The following is a 17,908-nucleotide window of genomic DNA, read 5'->3' as shown; positions in this document are numbered from 1 at the left end:
CACCGCCAGCCTGTTGGCGGTGCTCCCGTGGTCGGTGGCCCTGGCGGCCACCGGCCGCCAGGGTCAGAATGACCCCCTATATGTGAGCCAGACCCGCTGTGTGTGGCCATACGGCCATGCAAAGCAGGGGGTTGGCAAAAGTGCCTTGCCAGTGGCCAGGCTCGGTGGCCAACCCACATGGAGACATTGAAACCCCTTGCACGCAGCCAACAGCAGCCTGAGCATGGCCTTTTGTCACACGCAGCATGGGTTTGGCCACAGGGCCTGCCTTGCAACCAGGCACTAAATAAAACTCCCTGGAGAAAGCCACCCGGAGGCAGCCACCTCTATGCCACGCACTGCCTTTGCTTGGGCATGACATGTGATTAGCCGCGAGGGCCTGTGTTGCAGCCAGGCCCTGATTCCAAGTCCCTGCATGAAGCCAACTCTAAACAGCACACAGCCTTTGGCCATGTGCAGTGGGCAGGTTGATCACTGGATTTGCCCTACCGCCATGCCCTGTGACCAAACCTCCAGGAGCCTGTCAACCCGATACCATGGACGGCCTTTGCCATGCACAATGTAGAGTTGGACCTCAGCCCCCACGGGCCCCATTCCCTGGAGCCAAAACATAAATATTAATAAGGAACGGGTGTGCCTTAATTGACCCCAGGGGCACCCCATCTAGAGGGAGCCAAATACAATTAAACAGGGGAGGAGGGCAAGCAGCTCCCTCTCCTAGGCTTTATAGGCCCAGGCAACCACATTCTCCAGGGCCAAATACAGTAAAAAATGGTACATGTGTCAAGCGGCCCCCCTCCCTGAGCCAACTTGGGCCCCCAGGAACTTCATCCCCCAGGGCCAAAATGTAAGAGGTGGGGGTGTACATCTTTAAGCCATGGGGCGGCCATTCCCCTAGGGCCTATGTATTTTAAAGGGAAGGGGCCATATTGCCTCTCTCCCTGAGCCTCATTATGCGTCAGGGACCGCTTCCATTATGTAATTTAAAGGGAGAATCTTGTGGCCCCTATACCTAAGCTTTAATTTGCCCATGGGACCCCCATCTCCAGGGCCATGTATTATTTTTTGAAGGACAGGGGGCCACTTGGCCCCTCCCTCCAGCCCTTTTCAGTCTCAGGGACCTGTCAACCAGGGCCCAAAGTATATTTTAAGGGGAGGGGCAGTATGGCCCCCCTCTCTGATCCTTCAAAAGAGGCCCTGGAGGCCCCATCCCCTAGGTTCACTGCTTAAGTTAAAGGGGAGGGAGGCCACACGGCCCCCTTTCCTAGAGGCATTAACGGCCCAGGGGACCTCTTCCCCCGGTGCCCACATTAATTAAAGATGACTGCCCAGGTTCCCACCCAGGGCACCCACAATTCATAATTTTGGGGGCTGTAGGGGAAGCCTCAGTACCCAAGTGGTCCTGGACAAGCCAGCTCCCAGCATGCTGTGGGAGCCAACATTCCTTCAGCCCAGAGGAAGCAGCTATTTATAGTGCCCCCTCAGGGAGGGAACAATTTGTTGATCCCTGCCTGCATCAATGAGAGCTGGGAATAAGATCAAAAGTCTGATCTCAGCTGGCGGGAGCATTTTCCAAGTTCCTACCCATTGAGAGCAGACTTTGTGTATGCTGTCATTTGGCGTAAGGTTTGAAAATGCTCCCACCAAGTGAAACAAACACGAAGTATCCGTCCCGTGCAGGTATGGGCAGGAAAACTGCTGTGACCCAGGAGCAAACAATGGCCTGGGGAGGGGGACCGTACTCCCTCCCACCTCCAATTAAAGAATGGAATCAAAGGCCACTTTTTTCTTTATTTTTTTCTGATCCCACAATTGCTTCTTTTCAATTCTGGCCACTTGGGATCCGGGGGGACAGTGTATCCAGGGTATCCCCACCCTGCCCCCTTATGTTATTTCCTTTCTAACTTCAGGACAGGGGACTAAGTACACAAGTCCTACAATGGCTGTCAGCAAAATTTTTCACATGTTGCTTACAGCCAATCAGAGCGCTCGATCTTGCAGGAATATGACTCCAGCAGGAGCAAGACGGTCCAAGGGAAAAAAGCTCCCTAAGCCAATCAGAATGTTATATGTTACATTTAAAAAAATGGGTTTGAGGGATTCTTGTGAGATGTTTTCTATTTTGATTGTAAAGCAATCAGTAGTCAAAATAATATTGGTAATACACCTTAGTTCTCCTTGGTGCAATAGTACTCCATAAAATTGTAAATAATTACAAGAATAAGTAAATTATCTCTTTTATGAAATATTATGCATGCACTGTGACACATCATATATGTCATGTGTCAAGAAGCTCTACTTTGAGTGCCAATTTCTTTATCTGTGATATTAGACCATTCTTGCCTTTTCTTCCAGGGAAGAAGTAGAGTCAGACCTGGATTTTCTTGGACTTCTTGTAATGGAAAATAAAATAAAGGCTGAGACCAAACCATCATTACGGGAGCTACTCAATGCTCAAATTAGGACGGTTATGATCACAGGTATATGTCTTTTTTCATATGAATGGAGATACATAGAGTACTGTATGGATTGAGTCTAATGCTGGTAAACTGTCTTCATTATCAGTGATAGTTCAACACATTGAATTATGTCTCGAATTATTGGTACTAGAGATATCACTGTTTCCTATGAGTATTGGGAGATAACCGTGTGAATTTTATGAACTTTCAAATTCACCAAACTTTAAATAGTTTTCAGTGAAAACAACTAGATTTTGCATAGATTTGTCTGCACAAAAACATCTACTTTTGTTGTTTTTTCCTACAAGTAATTCTAGTTACAACCTCAACACCTACAAAAACCTTCAAAATATCTCCACATATTTCTCATCACTTCAGAAGATTTACTTAGCGAAAACCTTAATATCTTCACATAACTCTACCTAGCAACCCATGCTATTCAAAAGACACAGATTGGTTTTAGAAATAAAAGATTAGGCCCATTAGACTTATGGGGTGGTTTTGAGACTTGACCTAGGCCACAAAACCTTGTTAGAGGAGAGTGGCCCTCGTAAAAAAGGTTTGTTAGTTAAATGCGTCCACAGAAAAGGAAATATTCAATGTTTTATTAACAGATACATTAATGAATGGGAGACTGAGGTGCGGTTCTCCTGAGTCACAGTGGACCTAAGGATGAGGAGTTTTCTACCATTTCATCATGCTAGAGCTATGATTAGCAATATCATGGGTGAAGTTTGTCAAAAAGGAATGTCAGCATTATCAGTATAAACATATTCACAAGTTCCTCTCTGAAGAAAATAAAATGAAAGAAGAATATTGCACATTTGCCATTAAATCATAGTTTGTGTGTGTTATAAATAATATAGACACTGGAAGATTGACTGTAAAGTGCTTAAAAGAGATGAACATAGACATATGACCCATATTCAACATAAAGTATGTTTATTTTATTAGTTAACTCCTTCGCTGTCAGGTCTTTTCCCCCTCATGTGCCAATCCTTTTTTTGGCTATTTTGGCTAGTTCACACTTAGGCCTCCATACCTTTTTATCCACATAAGCTATCCACGCCAAATTTGCGTCATTTTTTCCATCAACCCGGGGATTCTATAGATACCCAGAGTAGGTGTAGTCCCATGGCGGAGACCAAGAAATTAGCCAAAATACAGATACAATTTGTTTTTGTTTTTTGAAAAAGGGAAAAAAGATACTGCAGAAGAAATCATGTTTTTTCCCCTGGAAATGGCATCATTATAGGGTTTGCAGTGCAAAAATCATCATCTTCTCAGCTTTCAGGAACAGGCAGACTTCAATCAGAAAACCACATTTTTCAACACAGTTTTGGCATTTTACTGGGACAAATCCCATTATTACTATTTTTGTGCTTTCAGCCTCCTTCCAGTTAGTGACAGAAATGAGTTTAAAACCAATGGTGCATCCCAGACAGCTAAACATTTGTGAAAAGTAGACAAAATATTAAATTCAGCAAAGGGTATTTGTGTATATCCTTCAAGGTTTTCCTATAGAAAGTAACAGTTGAAATAAAAACATTTGAAATTGAGTTAAGAAAATAGCCACTTCTATCTATGTTTTCTTCTGTAACTTTAAATCTATGGAAGATTTTTTAAAGTAGTATACCGTTGCACCTGCTTGACCCTTCTGATTGTGGAGATGTATAGGGCTTGTAGGTTCATCAAGAATTCAAGGTACCCATAGCCAATAAATAAGCTGTACCTTGCAATGGTTTTTCATTGTATACCGGGTATGAAGCAGGTCATTTGGTAAAATACAGAGAGTGAAATATAGGTATCAAGGAAATCTATGTATTTCCAAAATGGAGACAAGATTTGGAGTTTAGAAGCAGTGGTTATTTGCACATCTCTGAATTTGGGGGTACCCATACTAGCATGTGAAATACAGGGCAATTCGCAAAATGACTTATTTCTTACGTACTGTCTTACATTTGGAAGTCACAAATGGAGAGAAAGACAATTGGCAATAACACTTGTTCTTCTATTCTGTGTCTCCCCTAGTCTCCTGATAAAAATGGTAACCTCACTTGTGTGGGTAGGCTTACTACCCCCAACAGGAAACACCACAAAATGCAACATAGACACATCACATTTTTATACTGAAAACTGATGTGTTCTTTGCAAAGTCCCTAGCTGTGGATTTTCGCCTCTATCTGAGCCGGCACCTAGGAAAACCTAGCAAACCTATACATTTGTTGTCACTAGACACCTTGGGAAATCCAGAATTGGGTGACTTGTGGGACTCTCACCAGGTTCTGTTACCCAGAATGCTTTGCAAACCTCAACCTGTGGCTAAAAAAACACTTTTCCCTCACATTTCAGTGATGGAAACTTCTAGAGTCTAAGGGGAGTCACAAACTTCCTTCTACCCAGCATTTCCAAAAGTCTCCTAATAAAAATGGTACCTCACTTGTGTGGGTAGGCTAAGGGCCTGCAACAGGAAATGCCCCAAAACGCAACATGGACACATTACATTTTTACACTGAAAACTGATGTCTTTTGCAAACTGCCTACCTGTGGATTTTGGTGTCTAGCTCAGCCGACACCTAGGAAAATCTACCAAACCCACACATTTTTGGAAACTAGACACCTAGGGGAATCCAGAATGGGGTGACTGTGGGGCTCTCACCAGGTTCTGTCACCCAAAATCCTTTGCAAACCTCAACATTTGGCTAAAAAAATAACTTTTACTCACATTTCGGTGATGGAAACCCCTGGAATCCGAGGGGAGAAACAGACTTCCTTCCCCTCAGCATTCCCCCAAGTCTCCTAATGAAAGTGGTACCTCACTTGTGTGGGTAGGCCCAGTGCCTGCAACAGGAAACACTCCAAAATGCAATGTGGACACATCAAAATTATCCATTACAAAACAACTTGTTTTGGCAAAGGGGTTATCTGCGTTTTTAGTTTCCGAGCTTGGTGACCATCTAGGGAACCGACCAAACACAGACATTTTTGCAAACTAGACAGCCGGGGGAGTTCTGGCTTGCATGGAAACTCCAAAGATTTCTCACCCAGAATTGCCTGCAAACCACAAATTTAGCTAAAAAAATCACATTTTCCTCACATTTCTATCTGGGATCCCTGCACAGGCACAAATTTTCTCCCACCCAGCATTTCTCTTGGTCTCCCCTTAAAAATGATACCTCGCTTGTGTGGGTGGCCAAAGCAGTGTCAGCCTAAAAACATATTTAAAAAAACTGAGCTTATCAACTCGGTGTGGTATCCTCCTCAATCTCTACATTTTTGGCCCTTCCCTGTCGCAGTCACTTGTCCCACCCACACAAGTAAGGTATCATTTTACTCAGTTAGTAAGGGGAATGCTGGATTGTAGGATATTTGTGCCATCCCCTTTGGGGCAGAAACGGCCAAAATAATACCCCCCAAAAACGGGGACCCCCTTTGCCTAAGCGGCTGCTTAGTGTCTAGTTAGTTTCTGGCTCCCCCTAAAAGTATGGCCGATCTGCCCTCAAGGGGGGGGGGAGAAAAGGGCAAAATAGTGCCCCCAAAAAAGGGGGTGGGACCTTGCCTAAGGGGCCACTCCCCCACATGCCAAATTATGGTATCCCTGAAGTCTAGTGGGTTTATGCCTCCTCCCCTTAGGAGCAGGTTGGCCTACAAATATGGAAAATCTGCCCCCAAGGGGTGGCAGAACTGGCCAAACTTTGCCAAGTAATTACAAGGGAGCATCCCTTGCCAAAGGTGCCACTCCCAGTGCCTCAAAAAATCCCTGGTCGCCTAGTGGGTGCATTCTTGCTGGGAGATTGTGGCCCCATCCGTGATCGCACAGCAGGAATGCACTGCAAAGAGACATCAGGGGAAAAGAAAACTCCTTCCTTTTTGTCCGATGCCTCTGTCCTGCCCCAAACCCTTCCTGGAGGAAAGCACTTACCTTTTCTCTGACCACACTGGAATATTATTTTTGAGTTCGATCCAACCGGCTCTAAGGACCTCAGCGCACTATGGGGGTTATTCTAACTTTGGAGGAGTGTTAATCCGTCCCAAAAGTGACGGTAAAGTGACGGATATACCACCAGCCGTATTACGAGTTCCATAGGATATAATGGACTCGTAATACGGCTGGTGGTAAATCCGTCACTTTTCCGTCACTTTTGGGACGGATTAACACCTCCTCCAAAGTTAGAATAACCCCCTATGTGTGTGCCAACTTTATTAGATCGCTGAGGTGGGGTCGGGCTGACAGCAGAAGGTCTTCACTGCCATCCCTGCTTGGGGCCTGTGGGTGGGTGTCTCACAGGTGGAGCACCAGCACTTCCCCTATGAGTAGGTGCCAGGACGTAATGGTTATGTCTTCGGCACAGCACAAGCACTGCCAAGGGCATAACAATTAGGTCATTGGCATAGAAGCGGTTAAATAATATTTTTGACTCCTTACTTATTTTTCACTCTTACCATTTGGAAACAGTTGGGGTGGAAATCACCCTATGGTAAGATATAGAGAAATATAAATATGTTTATGAAACTTTACAATAAATTAGTGAAATTATGTTTTTAATAAACACTAATGTAAATAGATTGTATACATTTTCAATGTAAAACTAAATAAAAATGCAGCAGCACAATTAATTAAATTGTGAATTAAAACAAAATGTATTTTAAGTACAATACATTAAAAAAAAATATTGTTTGAAGTACAATTTAAAAAATGAATTCCCACCTGAAGTAAAACGCTATGGGGCTAATTACGAGTTTGGCGATCCAAGGACTGCCACATTGGCGGTCCGACCGCCAACAGGCTGGTTGAGCGGACCGCCAAATTATAAGTTTGGTAGTGGTGCACACAGAAGACCGCAAGAGGTCAGCTGGCACCACCAGCCAGCACAGTCCACTGCGGTCTTCAGGAGGCACAAACAGGCCAGCGGAGACCATGGTTCTGCTGGAGGTATTAGGAGGTTGCACACCGCCAATTTGACCGCTGCAGACGAACCACCACATACAGGGTGCTGGCAGCAAGGGGCTTAACGTACACTCAACAGTATGTTGATACACACACCTTCACAAACCGCAGCAAGGACACTCACAAATACACAACAGGCACACTTCAACCAGCACACACACTACACACCAATACCACACAGCTACGCAAAGCAACACAGCACAGGCTCAGGTACACAGAACCCCTTACAACATACAAACACACAACAACAACACAACAACTGCACACAAACAAATTTAATCAACACTCACATCCAACACTGGCCAGGGACTGGACACACATACAATACATATATACATCCATGTGCCATGAAGCACACACAATACCACCATCAAACATCCCAGCAATCAACACACACATCACAAATACAGAGCACATCGGACCAACAATACCATGCACAGTACACACTGACACAAACAGACAATACACACAAAGCGCCACATCACAACCAGACCGGCCCACCAGCGATGGGAGCAGCAAACACCATGCATGGAAGGAGGCCACATTGGGACACATTACATGTTGAACAAGGCCCAAAAAAAACATGCCCAGATGAACTTGCCCCATTTTGATCTCATGGACAAGCAATATCAGCAACAAATGTAATGCACAGTCACACATATGGGTAAAGGGCAAGGCTACAAAGCATACATGACTGCACAAACCATATAAGACACCAACTAGCTCTGAGGGGCACACACCTAAATAGTCACATGCACACAAATGCAAGGCAAACTAGCACAACTCAACACAGACCATGTCTGCACTGCTAAAACTCTAGAACACATACACCACATGCGCACAATAGCCATATCATTGGACAAGGCATACACCATACATGCGCCCATTGCACATCACAACAAACACATGCCACTATAAACACAACACCATACTACAACACACACCACCACTTCTGCTACCAACACATAACTATCACTAAACACACACCCTACCTTTGGGGGACAACAGCATTGCACACGTACTGACATGCTACTAAGGCAAAACATGAAGCAGCAAGCAGCACACACACACACACAAATACTGGCATACAACCAATGTCAGCCAGGAACAATAGAAAACTTTGAAAGGAAATGCAGGACAAAGGTGTTACCAAAAAAGCCATAGCTGGTAGGTTTTATAAAGTAATTTAGACAACATTTGCTCACGTCCAAGGCTATCAGCCAGCCCAAAAGCATTTATCACCAAAGGCACAATATTGGGCGCCATCTCAACTCTTGACTGCCATGTAAGTTCCACAGGGAGGGGCGTCAAGGGGGCAGGCAGGCACCTCAGGGATTATTGGGGATGACAGGGGAGAGGGGTTTTGGGATGGGGCTTGGGGGGGTGGGTTTGGGTTTGGGCTTGGAAGGGAGGATCCTTCTTGGGAAGGGTGGACTTCTCCTTGATAGGGGAAGGTCATGGGTGTTGGCAGGGGTTAGGTGAGGCTATGGAGGTGGAAGGGATGGCCTTTGGGAGGATCACTGCTCTCTTGGAGATGTTCAGGGGGTGGGGCCAACAGGGGAAAGGCCAACATTACAAAGGTAAAGTTTTTTAAACACACAGGGGTGATCATCAGAAGTGAGTTTGGATATGGAGGGTGAGGGAGTGGTTGTATGACGTGTAGGTATAGCTGTCTTGTGTGTTTGTGGGAGGTGTGCTTGTGTGTGGTGGGTGAGTGAGGGCATTTATGTGTCTTGGGATGAGGGGGTGGAGGTGCTTGGTATGTTGTGGTGTGTATATGTGTGTCTATTGGGGTGGTGAATGCAGGTATGGTTGATGTGATGCATGCAGGTCTGTCAGTGGTTGTGGCGTCGGCGGGTGTGGTGACTGGAGTGGATGTCTGAGGGTCTGCTGGAGTGGTGTCTGCGGGTACGATAGGTATGGTGACTGGATCAGTAATTGTTGGTGTTGTGTCTCCAGGTGTGCCAGGTGTCATGTCTGTGATGCTAGGGGTAGAGAGGGTGTAAGGGCAAGTCATGACTGTTGCTGTGCCTGCAGGTGGATGTTATTTGTGTGTGCCGGTGGTGTGTCTTGTGGTGCTTATGTTTGTGTGTACTTCTCTTGTCTGTTGAGGTGGATGCATATGAGTCTGTCTGTATGCTTTGGCTGTGTCAAGGAAGTGTAGATTTGGAATGGGAAGATGAAGGTGGAAGGGGGACGGTAGACAAGGGGTGACTCGCAGCCGTCAGTATGGAGGCCAGAGCCTGAAAAGATCTCTGTACGCCAGTCATTGCACAATGAATGCCCTCCAGGAACACATTGCTTTGCTTGACTTGGCTTGCCAGTTCCTGGATGGCATTCACAATGATGGACTGACCCACTGAGATCCTTCCCAGGAGATCAATGGCCTTCTCACTGAGGGCAGCAGGACTAACAGGGGGTGGGGCAGAGGTGCCTGTGACAAAGGAGACGCCCACCCTCTTGGGTGAGTTGGCACGGCCAACTCGGTGGAGAGATTCAGAGAGGACAGTGATAGAAGGTGGGGTGGTGGTCAGAGATGGTATTGGGTAGTCCCCAATGGGTCTGCCACCACTAGGGTGTGGCCAATGGAGGAAGAATCAGAGGAGGATGTTGGAGATCTGGTCTACCTGTGGCACTTCCCTCACCCTCCAGGCCACTGGGTCCCTCTGTGCTTGCCTACCAGTGCTGATGATGAAAATAAAATGAGAAGAAGGGTCATACCATGCACATGATAACACTTCCATCGCAAATCTGAAAGACAAGACATAGCATCATGTCAACAGACCCCCCCTTACAGGAAGTGCCAGCAAAGTGGCAACATCATGGGACAACACAATACCATGCATGTCTTTTTGGAATGACAAAAGTAACACATCAGCAATCAGGCTCTACAATCGAAAGAATGAAGTTGAGCTACCAAATTAACCATAACATGTCTAGGTGACCATTTCACCCGAAACCTGTGCCATCAGCTGCAGAACACAGTTAAGCAGTAGACAACAAATGGTTTCCCATTGTGAGGTACATTACCAAATACACAGGCCCAATCCCATCCACCAGATACCTTGCCCTGATGTCATGTATCACCAATAACATATGTTGCCAAGGAGAGGAAGACAACCCTGGTACAAACAAGCCATACCTTCATCAAGTGACATGGAATCATCCATGTCCCTATGGACACATACCAAGATATGACAATTGAACATGTAACACCTGCGAAAATTGAGGCAAGGAGATCGTAGTAAGGTTATACACTCATGCCCCACATATGCTGTTACAAGAAGCAACAATTAACTTGTGCCCAACGTATCGTGGATAAATGTCTCTAGAATACACACAAGAATAGTCATGTTAGGCCCAAGAAAGCCTTTACCAATGTCTCAAGCCCATTTCAATGTAAATCTCTGAGTGTGCATCGAATAGACAACTATAATGGACAGGAAGGAGGGAGACAGACCTTGCAATCCCTAACATACGTATACCAATTTGTTGTTCAATGAGACGCAATATCACTACCCACATATACATGGCAAGCTTGCATTTGTCTGTGGAGGAAACCCTGACACCAAGCACAATTGGTTCCAACATCACTGCTATGCAAACAATGATGCATCCCAACACTCAGGGCGCACGTCCCAAACTACACATAGGTGTATTGGCAGTACCACAACAGCCCAGAATAAGTTAACATTCAATCATGAAGTGGCCAGACACCCTGGCCCTACCTTTTAGGTCCTTCATAGCTACTGGAGGTTCACATGACAAAAAACATACTGTAAGGCATGAATGTATCTGTCTGAATACGCATGATGTTGACAAAGTACTCTCTGGGCCGTGAATGGACAACCATTGCATCTGTATCAGACTTACAAAAGGACTCCATGGACATAAATGGTAGAAATTTCAGATATCAGGACATCAGCATGGCTATCACATGCTCATGTCTGATACATACATATGTGTCCCAGTGGAAATGTAGCACATGCACACTGGTATCTAAAATACATTTTGACTACACTGATGAAACATCACACATGGCAATGCACATTCCTCACTAACCAAGGGAAATTACCTTGCAACAGGTGTAAAGATTTTGCTTTGTAAGTCATGTCACATCTATGATGGACACCCACGCATCACAGAATTCTGTGACACACCAGAGACCAACATATAACGGAGATGGCTTGACCCTGCATAAAAAGAACTCACACATAGACATATCCCCTGATATATAACAGAGGACAGTGAGCTGCAACCTACCTACCTTTGTATTGTGACATTAGGAGGAGTGAGCTGTTGGTGTAAGGTAAGCAGTAAGTAGTTTAAACAGATTAATGGAACACAAAATAGTTAAATGTGTTCCATGCTGTGCAATAGGAATGAGGTGTCCCCACAATTTAATACCAGGTCCGAACGGATGTGCACAGCTGTTGGCAACACATGACCCATCTACACCAATATGATCACAAATGATCTGTGACACATGGCACATCCCACATTGTCAGAGGTAGCATTCTGCCCCTCACTCAATCACTTGATAAAGGGCCAAGCATGGGTTTGGTTTGTACTTACCCATTTGTGGCTGCCGTGCTTCCCTCAAACGCCCATCCAAGGCCAGTTAGGCCATTTCCAAAATGAGGGACATTAGGGGGGTCATATTCCAAAGGACACCACATCCTCATTAGGAAAACAGCCCTAACGCAGCCTCTGCAGTCTTCCGGGCCCAGTGTCTCAGGTCCTCCCACTTCTTCCGATAGTGAGCGCTCTGCCGGATTGGGACCCCCATGGTCCGCACCTTCTTGGTCAAATCCCCTTCTTCTGAATGACGTAGACCTGCATGGTTGCAAAAAACAAGACAGAACATCATGTCCAAAAGTTCCACACAACAACAGGAAGAGTTACATCGAAGTCAGTAAAAACCTGTCTTGAACAACCTGTCCACCTGTGGCACATAGCAGTCAATGAATACAGGGACATTTCCTCAAACACTCCCTATAAGGGTGCACATCACAACCCCCAGCGCAGGTCCTGCACTGACCAGTTATTAAAGCAGTGTCTTTTGTGTGACATGAGCAAACCACATGACATTCACCAGGAACATGATGGAACACATCACACCAAGGGGGTCATTCTGACCTCGGCGGTAAAAGGCGCCTACCGCCGGTCAGAAATCCTCCATAATCCCGCCGCGGTCGCGGAAACCCGCCACGGTCATTCTGACCCGCAGAAGGCAAACCTCCGAAAATCCGACCGCCACAACAGACCGCCAGACCAGCGGTCGGCGGAAAGGTGGAGGTGACCAAACCTCCACCGCCACGCCAACAGAAATACGCCCATCCCATTACGACCCACGAATCCACGCGGCGGTCATTCAAACGCGGTATTCCATTGGCGGGACACACCGGCGCGGTCAGAATACCCACCAACGAACAAAACTCACCCACATTGGACGATTTGAATCCCACACACCTGATACACATACACACACCACTCCCACACACACAATACAATATAAAACACCCACCCACATCACCCACAAACCCCTACGCTTACAAAATCGTAAAGAAGGCAAGAGAGAGACACCAGCATCCAAAACATAACAGCCACAGCCACTCAACACCATCACCCACACACTATCCACACACAAAACAACACACACCACCACACTCAACTCACTTAAATACACATACTCCACCCCACACATCATACACACCACCCCATGGCACCCCAAAGACAACCCCGCTTCACAGACGAAGAACTCAGGGTTATGGTGGAGGAAATCGTTCGTGTAGAGCCCCAGCTGTTCGGCACACAGGTCCAATACACCAGCATTGCCCGGAGGACGGAGCTATGGCAGAGGATTGTCGACAGGGTGAACGCAGTGGGACAGCACCCCAGAAATCGGGAAGACATCAGGAAGCGATGGAACGACCTACGGGGGAAGGTGCGTTCCATGGTATCCAGGCACAACATCGCCGTGCAGAAGACTGGCGGAGGACCCCCACCTCAACCCCCACAATTCACATCATGGGAGGAGGAAGTCTTGAACATCCTGCATCCTGACGGCCTCGCAGGAGTCGGCGGAGGAATGGATACTGGTAAGTTGAAGCTTCAATACTGCTTCCCCCCCACCTGCATGCCAAATCAGACCCCAACCCTCACCCCCATCCTCGAACCCCACCCTCACCCCCACCCCCATCCTCACCCCCACCCTCACCCCCACCACCATCCTCACCCCCACCCTCACCCCCACCACCATCCTCACCCCCACCACCATCCTCACCCCCACCCCCAGCACACCTATTCCCCGCCAATGTCTCACCATCACAACCCACACATCCCAAAACCTAGGCCTGCATGCGTCCACTAAGCATGGACACCCATCACCAAAGCATGCCCAATGCATATACACATCCCCCCCACAAGCCACCCTCACCAAAGCCCCCACACACGAATGCCAGCACTTGGGGACACGGGAACCCACAGATACACCCATATGCCACACATTGAAACTATAACCATACCTCTATACCCCTGCAGGACCCGACCGTCAACACACCGCGGCGGAGGGGCCAGAATTATCCACACCCCCCACCCAAGAGGCCGTCAGCGATGACAGCAGCTCTGTCGATCTGGACACCGATGACCAGCCCGGACCATCGGGGACCTCTGGACAGTCGGTTCCCCTCACACAGGCACAGGCCACTATAGACCCTAACCCCTCTGGGAACACCAGCACAGCTCCCACCCAGCGGGCCCATGCCTCTGTCTCCAGGGCGCGTCAATCTGCGGTGTGTCTACCACTACAGGGCACCCAGGATAACCCACCACCCCAACAACAACAGGGACCTGGGGGCAGTGGTAGTGGGCACACCGGCCAGGGGGCAGAGGCCCAGGGAAACAGGGCAACTCGGCGGGCAGCTGTGCGACAGGGGGGGGAGGAGAGGCCCAGGGAACCCACTCTCCACGAGGTCCTCACCACCATCATGGGAGCATACAACCGCTCCCAGGAGACGATGGCGACGGTACTGGCCCGGTTCCAGGAGATCCAGGTGCTGCAGGAGGAACACTATCGGGGGTACAGGGAGGACATCCGAGCCATCAACACCACCCTGGTTACCATGGTAGGGCTGCTGCAGGACCTCGTAAACAGCAGGGCGGACACTGAGCAACACCCAAGGGCCCCTGCCACTAGCCGGGACCAAGAACAGCCATCCACCTCTGCCGGCGCTAGTGGACAGGAGGCCCCCGCACAGCAGCAGCCCACCAGACCCCCACCTCCTGCAGGAGAAGAACCACCCCGCAAGAGGGCCCTGAGATCTCGCAAGACAGAGTAGGATGTCAAGACCCCCGCCAGCAATGGATACCACCTGATGTCATCCCACTGTCCCACATTGTCACCCTGTCCATCCTCGAACTGCCCATGCTCCATCTCTCCACAGGCCTCTGGACAATGCACCTGTGTGACTGTTACTCTGGACTCTGCCATGGACATTCCTTCACCATAGCCCCCACCCACTTGAAACCACCCATCCCATTTTGAGCACTTCAATAAACACCTATTTTGCACCAAAATATCAGGAGTCTGGCTGTGATTTCAATAGATTGTAATTGACATGACAGTGCAAATATGTCCTTGTACATGGTGAAGTCAACAAACAGCTGCCACAAAGCTGTAGTCCATGGGGAAACGAAGCACAGGACTCGTAGTGGGGACCCCAGATCTGAAATAGGGAGGGAAAAGCCAAAACTCAGTCATCATACACTGGGGCAAATAGACAGGCAGCAGAGATGCTGCAGAGTAGTTAACTTTTACTAAATTATCTTTGAAATGTTACCTGTGTCCTATTGGAAGTACTGTTCAATGATTCTGTCCCTGTTGTCTGTTTCAGCCCCGTCGTCTTCCTCCTCGTCACTCTCCTCAGGTTCCACCGCTGCCACAACACCACCGTCTCGACCATCCTCCTGCAGGAAAGGCACCTGGCGGCGCAAAGCCAGGTTGTGAAGCATGCAGCAGGCCACGATGATGTGACACACCTTCTTAGGTGAGTACATTAGGGATCCCCCGGTCATATGCAGGCAGCGAAACCTGGCCTTTAGGAGGCCAAAGGTGCGTTCGATCACCCTCCTAGTACGCCCATGGGCCTCATTGTACCGTTCCTCTGCCCTGGTCCGGGGATTCCTTACTGGGGTCAGTAGCCACGACAGGTTGGGGTACCCAGAGTCCCCCACTAGCCATACACGGTGTCTCTGTAGCTGTTCCATCACGTAAGGGATGCTGCTATTCCGCATGATGTAGGCGTCATGCACTGACCCTGGGAATTTGGCATTTACATGCGAGATGTACTGGTCAGCCAAACACACCACCTGGATGTTCATTGAATGGTAACTTTTTCTGTTCCTGTACACCTGCTCCCTGTCTCTTGGGGGAACCAAAGCCACATGGGTCCCATCAATGGCACCAATTACGTTGGGAATATGTCCAAGGGCGTAGAAATCACCCTTCACTGTAGCCAGTTCGCCCACCTCAGGGAAAATGATGTAGTTCCTCACGGATTTCATCAGGGCAGACAACACTCTGGATAACACCTTTGAAAACATGGGCTGAGACATCCCAGAAGCAATTCCCACTGTTGTCTGAAATGACCCACTTGCCAAGAAATGGAGTACTGACATGACCTGCACCAGAGGGGGAATCCCTGTGGGTTGGCGGATGGGGGACATCAGGTCGGGCTCCAGCCGGGCACACAGTTCATGGATAGTGGCACGGTTAAGACGGTAGGTCAGGATAATGTGGCGTTCTTCCATTGTCGACAGGTCCACCAGCGGTCGGTACACGGGAGGATTCATCCGTCTCCTCGCCCAACCCAGCGGACGGTGCCTAGGAAGGACAACATGGAGCACACAGTCAGGCAACCCACAGGTACGTACTCACAGCTAGCACAGTATACGATTCTCTATGCAGTGAATGGCGTGTATGAGTGGCTATGCAAGGCCTAGGCCTGTGTGACGCAGTTGAAATTGAGCCATGTGGGCCCTGGAAATGGCGGCTGCCTGACCTGTGAAGTGTGACAATGGGATGTGAGGTCAATGCGCTGGCGTGGCACACCGCGGCGGGCGGCGGGCCAAGACCGCGGCGCGAAGCCGCATTGGTTAACATTGAAGCCTATGGGTTTCAGGAGCCAATGGCGAAGGGCGCCGGCGGTGGCGGGACGCACCGCCGCGGTACGCACCGCCGCGGACGTGACCGCCATTTTCTATCTACTTATCCACTTGCGACTTGAACTTTCACAGGAGAGGACCTATACTGCAAGTGTTGCTGTGACCTCGGTCTGGAAGGGACAATGGCTGCTGCGACTGGGGAAAGGGCCCCTGCCTTCACTGGAGAGGAGTTGGAGAAACTTGTGGATGGGGTCCTCCCCCAGTATGCGCAACTCTACGGTCCTCCAGACCAACAAGTGAGTTTAATTCTATCTGGATTTGGGGCCACTGGCTGGCTTGGGGGCCTGGCGGGGATGGGGTGCATGTTGGGGCTGGCGGGGGGCCTGGCGGGGATGGGGTGCATGTTGGGGCTGGAGGGGGGCCTGGCGGGGATGGGGGGCATGTTGGGGCTGGCGGGGGGCCTGGCGGGGATGGGGTGCATGTTGGGGCTGGCGGGGGGCCTGGCGGGGGCCTGGCGGGGATGGGGGGCATGTTGGGGCTGGCGGGGGGCCTGGCGGGGATGGGGGGCATGTTGGGCATGGCGGGGGGCCTGGCGGGGGGCCTGGCGGGGATGGGGGGCGTTGGGCCACTGGAAAGGAAAATGCTGAGTAACTTGAACGTGGTATTTCTCCCTCCCTGTACGTGTCACATAGGTCCGCGCCCATGAGAAGATTGGGATTTGGCGTGCCATCGCCAAGGAAGTCCGGGGCCTGGGGGTCCACCATCGACGGGGCACCCACTGCCGCAAGAGGTGGGAGGACATCCGCCGCGGGACCAAGAAGACCGCCGAGTCTCTGCTGGGGATGGCCTCCCAACGTAGGCGGGGTGCCTGCCGTCAACTGAGCCCCCTGATGTTCCGGATCCTGGCGGTGGCCTACCCTGATTTGGATGGGCGCGTGAGGGCAGCACAGCAGACACAAGGGGGTGAGTAGAAGCATCATCTACTCTGTTGTCGTGCAGTGGAGGTGTCTGGGTGGGGGAGGAGGGCTGTGGGTCCCCCTAGGCCAGGGCGATATCTGTAGGCTGGGCACCCCCGTAAGCCCCTGTGTCCCCAGCCACCACCCTCAGTAGTGTGTCAGTACAGCCATCCCTGGGCCGTGTCATCCATGGGTGCAGTTGACAACTCTAGGCGTGTAGGGCATGTTCCACGGAATGCGTAGCGGACCCCAAGTGCGCAACTTAGTGCAGGGGGCATCTGTGTCTGTCATGTCCGCTAACTGTACCGGAGATCCATGTACTCAATATCCCTTTATTTCTCTCTCCCCCCCCCTTTTTGTTTGTCTTTCTGTGCTTGTGT

General features: G+C 49.3%; 1 protein-coding gene across 2 annotated transcripts in view; it reads left to right on the top strand.

Moving 5' to 3' along the window:
• The window catches only part of LOC138265206 (probable cation-transporting ATPase 13A4), a 329,838-nt gene that overhangs the window by 194,486 nt on the left and 117,444 nt on the right, over window positions 1–17,908 (top strand). For both annotated transcript variants that reach the window (XM_069212758.1, XM_069212759.1), the window contains one exon: window positions 2,356–2,480. In XM_069212758.1, the coding sequence (XP_069068859.1) occupies window positions 2,356–2,480 (125 nt within the window). The remainder of the gene's footprint in view (window positions 1–2,355; window positions 2,481–17,908) is intronic.

The sequence above is a fragment of the Pleurodeles waltl genome, chromosome 11 (genome assembly GCF_031143425.1).
Source record: "Pleurodeles waltl isolate 20211129_DDA chromosome 11, aPleWal1.hap1.20221129, whole genome shotgun sequence".
Taxonomy (NCBI): domain Eukaryota; kingdom Metazoa; phylum Chordata; class Amphibia; order Caudata; family Salamandridae; genus Pleurodeles; species Pleurodeles waltl.
Note: the sequence above shows the minus strand (reverse complement) of the source record. Positions and strands in the feature narration are given on the sequence as shown.